This window comes from Aegilops tauschii, chromosome 5, assembly GCF_002575655.3.
Source record: "Aegilops tauschii subsp. strangulata cultivar AL8/78 chromosome 5, Aet v6.0, whole genome shotgun sequence".
NCBI classification, from domain to species: domain Eukaryota; kingdom Viridiplantae; phylum Streptophyta; class Magnoliopsida; order Poales; family Poaceae; genus Aegilops; species Aegilops tauschii.
In genome coordinates, this window is record NC_053039.3 from 575,357,158 (window position 1) to 575,364,635 (window position 7,478).

At 40.7% G+C, this 7,478-nt stretch overlaps 1 protein-coding gene across 1 annotated transcript; it reads left to right on the forward strand.

The window, feature by feature from the left end:
* The first annotated feature begins 1,040 nt into the window (after positions 1-1,040).
* On the forward strand, positions 1,041-7,022 carry LOC109786940 (GDSL esterase/lipase EXL3). The gene is made up of 3 exons (XM_020345507.4): positions 1,041-1,432; positions 5,837-5,967; positions 6,123-7,022. Exons 1-3 carry the CDS (start codon positions 1,138-1,140, stop codon positions 6,810-6,812), a joined length of 1,116 nt encoding a protein of 371 aa, XP_020201096.1. The 5' UTR covers positions 1,041-1,137; the 3' UTR covers positions 6,813-7,022.
* The last annotated feature ends 456 nt before the right edge of the window (positions 7,023-7,478 follow it).

Sequence of the window (7,478 nt, forward strand, 5' to 3'; positions counted from 1 at the left end):
GGCAAGCCAGTGAAGCCAGTGTAGTACATCTATTGCCCTGTTGAACGGTCTTAATTTTTGTCAAGTGGGTCGATCGGCGCATGCATGATTCTTCACGTCCATACACACATATTAATTTGGGCAAAGCGAAAGCAACGGCAAGCGGTTGCACGTAAAGGTCAGGGACAGGCTGATGGATAGGTGTAGATGGCTTGCTAACCAACCTGCATCAATGCATGATGCACTCCTGGCTCCTCCTTTTCGAGCTAGCTGCTCTTCCCCTCCATTTTAATTCCCAGACGCCATTAACACCTCCCTAGCTAGCTAGCTCATCGATCGACCGATATGGATGGCCATCTATCGAAACTAAAACAAAATGTAGTTGCATCCTTGTCTTGTCTTGCTTCAATCCATTCACTAGCGTACGTTGCCAGTTAACCCATGCATGCATCGATCACGTTCACTTAACTTGCGTCTAATCTTTGTAGCAGTAGCTAGAATGTACGTGCTAATCACTATCAAACCTAATGACATGCAAAAATTTATTTAATCGTATATGTGAGGTACACATATATACAACTACATGCATGTAGGATAAGGACTGCTGCCGGTACGGCTCATGGATGGTTACATCAATCAATAATTATGAATTTATGATATGAGGTTGTACGTGACCAACTAGCGTATCTTACTCATGTGCAGTGCCAATCCACATTCTGCAGTCCTCATCACCTAGTTTTGGCCAAGAAAAATTATTCATATATAGTGTTTTTCAGAATGAATTATTTATTCATATATAGTTTGATATATATTCAAGTCGATCAGGACCATCAATTTAAGCCGATCGCCATCGTGCATGTGCTGGAATATATACACATTTTTCGTGGAAAAATCATCTAACCGAATGCATGCACTGTTTAATTAAGGGGCTATCAAGACGCCATTGACACTCCAACTGCACGCAAGTGAGTACCACAGTACTTCACACTAGCTTAAACTATAGACCACTACCCGTTCGAGGGACACATGTGTGTGTATAAATAGGGAGGCAGAGGTAGAGTGCTTGGTACACAGCACACATCCTCCATTAGGTAGCTGCATTCGGTTGAGGCCAACCGGCAACCACACACTACTGCTCAGTACTCACTAGCAGCAGCGATGAGGAGGTTGCGGTTGCAGCAGCTCGCCGTCGTCGTGGCGGTACTGGCGGTGGTGTGTCCGGCTTTGTGCCGGGAGCAGCAGAACAATGGGACGGCGGCGGTGGCGGGGGAGGAGAGGCGGAGTCCGAGGGCGACGGCGGTGATCGTGTTCGGCGACTCCATCGTTGACCCGGGGAACAACAACAACCTGCACACCCAGATCAAGGCCAACCATCCGCCCTACGGCAAGGACTTCGACGGCCACGTCGCCACTGGCCGCTTCTCCAACGGCCTCGTGCCCTCTGACCTCGTCGGTACGTCCGCGTCCATTGTAGACTTCCTGTCCTTATCACTGTGGTCGTGGTTTGTCTAGGGTCACTATATTCTTTCTTTTTAATGAAAGCACATGAGCTAGCGTTTCCCTGCCCGCGGGGTTCCATAAGAAAAACTATTGTTTTAGACATCAGCATAGTATCAATACATGTACAAAATCCATAAAAAGTTATGTGTTAATGTCAAGAAATAGTCGAGACTCGTCGCAAAGAACAAAAAGAAATATTCGGGATACATGCACACATATGGTTTCAATTCCAAGTATCCATCACACTAATACTATATAAAATTTGAATATTGAACCAAGAACAATGACTTAACGCAATCGGGTATATATTATTTACCCATAGCAAAACACGGGTATTTTGTTGGTAGGGCATATCAAGCAATTTTATTTGGAAGCGGGCATGATGTGCCCATGAGATAGTAAAATCTTCAAGGAAAGATAGGAGAGCGGCGTTATGGCCCCCGGGATAAACAACTGAATGACAAAAAGGTTTTAAAACATATGCACGTGTTCAGATCTTTAAAACATGCCATGGAAAAAATGCAAAAAACTTACTGTGGAAAATTCCACAAATTTGTAATGTTTATTTAAATCTAGTGATCTAAAATAAAATGGCATCAAAATTGTATTTTAGCACAACAACTTGTCGTTTTCATGAAAAAAATAGACCCACATAAAGAGCACATATATATGTACATGTGTAAATATTTCAAGAAATTGGGTAGAAGTTCAATTTATTCCACCCTAGGAGATATCTTTTTTTTTGGTGAATCCTGTGGAAATATCTAGCCCAACAATTAATTAGGTTTGGTTCTCTTAGTTTCTTAACATAGGTCACTCTTATTCTACGCGCCCAGGGACAAATTGTCACTAAAACAAACAGCATTGCCGCATATTTGCCGACCAAGCTAGCGCCAGCGTGCCTGCTCACTTGCATATAAAAATTGGCATTACATGGCTCGATAAAAACCAGTCATGTTCGTCTAAGAAAAAAGCCAATAGAAAGACCAGCATCACCTTGTTCAGGGAAAAACTGGCTACAATATTTTGACAAATTCAAAAAAATTCATAATTTTTAATAAAACTTATATAATTTATAAAAATGTTCCAGAAATTTAGTATAATTTATAAATTTTTCCAGGCTTAATAATTATACTAAATTTCTGGAACATTTTTATAAATTATACTAGACCTTATAAATTTTTCCAAGCTTAATAATTATAAAACTGAACCATTTTTATAAATTATACTAAATTTATAAAAAAATCTGGAAAGTTCATAATTTTTAATAAAACTTATATAATTTATAAAAATCTGGAACAAGAAATGTTTTGAGAATTGGATCAAAACCAGTCAAAACACCCAGCGAAGCAAAAAGAAATAGAATATGGGCTGGCCCATCACGCTGTACAGCGGAATGCACTGTTCAGTAGGATTTACACAACCCAGCGGAACATACTACTGTAGCCTGTAGGGGTGCTTCTATTCCTCGCTTGTACTAACTACCGAGGCGGAAGAACGCATTGCCAGCGACACTCTGTTTGGGACAGAGCTTGCGCATTGACACACACCAGTAAAATGTTCATTGGTTGATTGAAAAAGGTTCATTGTGTGATTGAAAAATGGTCACGTGGATAATAAACTGTTCATGATATTTGAAAAAGTCTTCACACATTTCCTAACATGATAATGAAATTTTTTAAAAGATTGCACATTAAAAAATGACATAAAAGTTGTATAAACAAGTATTAAAAAATGTTCAACATGTATATAAGAAATGTTCGAGGTCCATGCAAAAAAATAAAAAAAAGAAATGTTCGAGGTGTATTAAAAAATCTTTAGCATGTATTCGAAAACTTTTAATGCATATTTGAAAAATGCCATAGTGTATTAGAAATGTTCATATGTTTTTATAAAATCTTCATTAAATATTTTTTCAGTGCAGTTTTAGAAAATTCTAATGACATATAAAAAATGTCTGTATACTAAAAATTGGTGGATTAAAAAAGTAAGGAATCAAAAAATGAAATAAAAGAAGGAAAATACCAGAAACGAAAAAGAGAAATGATATAAAAATATAAAACAAGCCGAACATAAAAGAAGGTTCCCAAAAACCGGAAAAATGGACCGGCGCGCAACTTTTGGCGTCTGCAGGCGAGGTTATCTCTTTTGCTTGATATATAGGTTGCAACCCAGCCCATGAGCGCGTTTCTTCTTTCATTTGTTTAGTTATTCATTCGTCGTTCGTCAGATTTTTCTTCGAAATCACTAATTAAGGAGTACTCGTTGCAAAGAACACTCCATCTTCCCAGGTCACGACAAGTGGCGCACATGCAGCGCGCCACTTGTCGCAACCTGGGAGTTTTCCTTTTTTTCGTAAATTCGTTTATTCAAAACGTTTTATCACTTAAACCGTGCGTCCAAATCTCAAACCGTTTTCACCATTGGATTTCTTGCGTCGAGATCTTCAAAACTAGATCCCATGTTGATAGGTTTTGACGAACTTTTTTTCACGAAAAAAACCGGACGAAAAAACCAAACCGGGAGCACGGTTTTTTCCCTTTCTGATAGAGGCACGCCCGTGCCTCTCGTGGAAGCAAAACCGTGACTCTCGTGGAAAGAAAAAAAACAGAAAACACGTTTTTTTCCCTTTCCGAAAGAGGCACGCCCGTGGACTCTCGCGAAAGCACAACTGTGCCTCTGGCAAAAGCAAAACAGTGACTCTCGCGAAAGAAAAAAACAGAAAACGCGTATTTTTTCCCTTTGCGAGAGGCACGGCCGTGACTCTCGCAAAAGCACAACCGTGCCTCGCGCGGAAGCAAAACCGTGACTCTCGCGAAAGAAAAAAAACAGAAAACGCGTTTTGTTTTTCCCTTTCCGAGAGGCACGGCCGTGACTCTCACGAAAGCACAACCGTGCTTCTCGCGGAAGTAAAACCGTGACTCTCGCGAAAGAAAAAAATTAGAAAACGCGTTTTTTTCGTTTCCGAAAGGCACGGCCGTGACTCTCGCTAAAGCACAACCGTGCCTCTCGCGAAAAAAAACATGACTTTTCACGAAAGAAAAAAAAAGTAAAGCGTTTTTTCGCGCAAAAAAAAATTTTCAATTTTTTTTTTGGTTGAAACGCTAAGGAAGACCAGGGAAAAACCAAAACATCGAAAAAACCCGGGAAAAAACCGTTTAAAAAGCCGAAAACGCTTGCGGAAAAATAAAAAAACAAAATCTGGAGGAAGCGTCCAGAGCGCGACACGTGGCGAATAGCTGAGAGCGCGGCAAGTGGCGCTGATCGTTGCGAGGCTCCCGAAGGAGCGCTCGTTAACTAGTTGCTCCAATTTTTCTTTAGTTCGTTTGTCCTTTTTCGTTTTTTCCTACTTTCACATTTTGAAATACTATAAGTACATATATTTGGGAAATCTTCAAACTTTACAAACATTTTCCACGCATTTAGAAAATATTAATGCTTTGCTAAAAAATTGTCCAAGTAAGTCTTTAAAATAATTCGTAACATTCCTGTAATGTTTGTGACACTTAGAAAAGGTTCACCTGTTTAAAAAAAATTCCATGACATTAATAAAATAAAGAAAATGCAAACAAATGTTAACTAATTTGTGAAAGTTATTAATACCTTAGTAAAATAAATTATGACAATAAAATATTCACACTTTTGAAAAAAACGTGGCATTTTAGAAAAGTTTCATTTAATTTTTAAAACTATTAGAGGAGTTTTAAATAAATGTTTATAACATTAAAAAAGTTTCTAGCAGTTAAAAAAAGTTAGCACCTTTGGAAAAAATGCCCATGATGTTTAGAATAAACTTTAATGACTGTTTAAGAATGTTTACATTGTATTAAAAAATCAATGTGCATTTTACAAATGTTCAACACATTTTTCCGATAAAATGTTGAACATGTATAAAATATGTTCAATGCATGTTAAGAAAAGTAACGTGTAATTCAAAAAATGATATAAAGTGAAAGATAGAAAAAACCAAAAATATAAGATCAGAATGAAAATCGATACGAAAAGATGGAAAATAAAAAAGAAAATGCATAGAATGTTCCAAAACCAGGTGGAAGGTTTTGCAAACCGGTCCTTAGAAGCTTGCCAAACCGCTTTGTGCCAATTATTGAGTCGACCCACTTTAACGATCACTGTAGTCGAGCGCGAGATTTGCTCGCAATAAGCGATGTATAACATTGGCGGAGGCTATGATGCATCTCACAGAACAGGCTCAGTTTGCGTTTTGCAACCTGTTTAGTAAACTTTGGTGAATTATTTAATCTCTTTAATTAGTATGTGGCCAACTTTGCGCCTTAGAACTTGTTTAATAAACTTTTATGGCTAAGTTAATCTCTTTAATTGATGGGCCGGATTTCAGCCCAGAAACTTCACGTGAAGAAGCTCGTTGCTCCGTGGCTCAATGTCGACCACACTCCGGAGGACCTCCTCACGGGCGTTAGCTTTGCCTCAGGCGCCACAGGATATGATCCCCTAACTCCAAAGATCGTGGTGTGTATTCTCACTGATCCTTCAAACTCAACCTCTACTAATTTTATTATATGATGTGTGCATCGATCAATGCAGATGTTGAATCACGACACACCGCTAGCTAGTCCAACAAAATGAAGTTGTATTGATCTTGCTAACTTCTACACGTAATGCAGAGTGTGATCACGCTGGAACAACAACTGGAGTACTTCGATGAGTATCGCCGCAAGTTGGTGGCCATCGCCGGCGAGGAAGAGGCCGAGAGGATCATCGACGGCGCCTTCTTTTTTGTGTGCGCTGGCTCGGATGACGTGGCCAACACCTACTTCACCACTCCGTTCCGAATCCTGGAGTACGACATCCCGTCCTACGTGGACCTCCTCCTCGTCGGCGTGGACAAGTTCCTCCGAAGCGTGAGCGCTCGCGGAGCAAAGCTTATCGGTTTCGTGGGCCTTCCACCTATCGGGTGTGTGCCGTCGCAGCGGACGGTCGGCGGCGGGTTGCACCGTCGCTGCGAGCCCAAACGCAACTACGCGGCACAACTCTACAACTCGAGGGTGCAGGTGCTCATTGACGGGTTGAACGCGGAGCCTGGGTTCAACACCCGCGTTGTCTACTTGGGGATCTATGACATCATCCGAGAGCTCGCCGAGGGCGGGGAGCGGTGGGGGTTCACAGAGACGACCCGCGGGTGTTGTGGGACTGGGCTCATTGAGGTGACGAATCTCTGCGACTCGAGGTTCATGGCGGTGTGCCAAGACGTATCCAAGCATGTCTTCTTCGACAGCTTCCATCCCACGCAAAGGGCGTACAAGATCATTGTTGATAACATGTGGGACACCTACGGCCACCTCCTGCAACCCTAAATGGAGGTTTTGACATCTATTGGGCGCCATGGATCGACGAACAAAGAAATTGTAAATGACCTATATACTTGTCAGATATTTTCTTTTACTATTTAAGATCCACTTATGGACATGCAAGCAATCAAGCCGGTTCCCAAAAGATGGAGAAATATAGGAAAATTGTTCTCTACTGTGCCGAGTATATATTTACTGTGACACCGCATATTCCACTTAGGGCTTGTTCGGTTAATCCTCCTCCCAAGAGGATTGGAGGGGATTGGCAAGGACTGAGATTTATTTTGACTTATAAGAGGTTTAAATCCCCCTCAAACCCTTTCAATCCCCTCGGATCCACACGCAACCGAACAAGGCCTTAAGCATATGTTGCTATACTTCCTTATTACTCTGAACATACTGCATTAGCTAGTAACTAGTGCCAGTTGAGTTATATAGGAAACACAAATTTAAGTCTATGGTTTACGTAATTTGCCTACACACTTCCTTTACGTGTATAAAAGGAGTTACCCCATTGTAAAGACTAATGGGTCCGGTAACAATTTTTCATAATATTCTCGTGAGAGTGGATTTTCTGAAACCCCGTGCAGGTTTCTATCTAGGCCGGGGGCATTTCTCCTTTTCAAAAAAAAAGGTGCACCTTCTATCTAGGCAGTTCAGCATTCCACTAAA

What these genes read in the sequence shown, in the direction of transcription:
- LOC109786940 (XM_020345507.4), top strand. Translation starts at nt 1,138, where the DNA reads ATGAGGAGGTTGCGGTTGCAGCAGCTCGCCGTCGTCGTGGCGGTACTG. An exon ending in CGTGCCCTCTGACCTCGTCG is followed by an intron (nt 1,433 to 5,836) that starts GTACGTCCGCGT and finishes GCCGGATTTCAG; the next exon opens with CCCAGAAACTTCACGTGAAG. An exon ending in CCCTAACTCCAAAGATCGTG is followed by an intron (nt 5,968 to 6,122) that starts GTGTGTATTCTC and finishes CACGTAATGCAG; the next exon opens with AGTGTGATCACGCTGGAACA.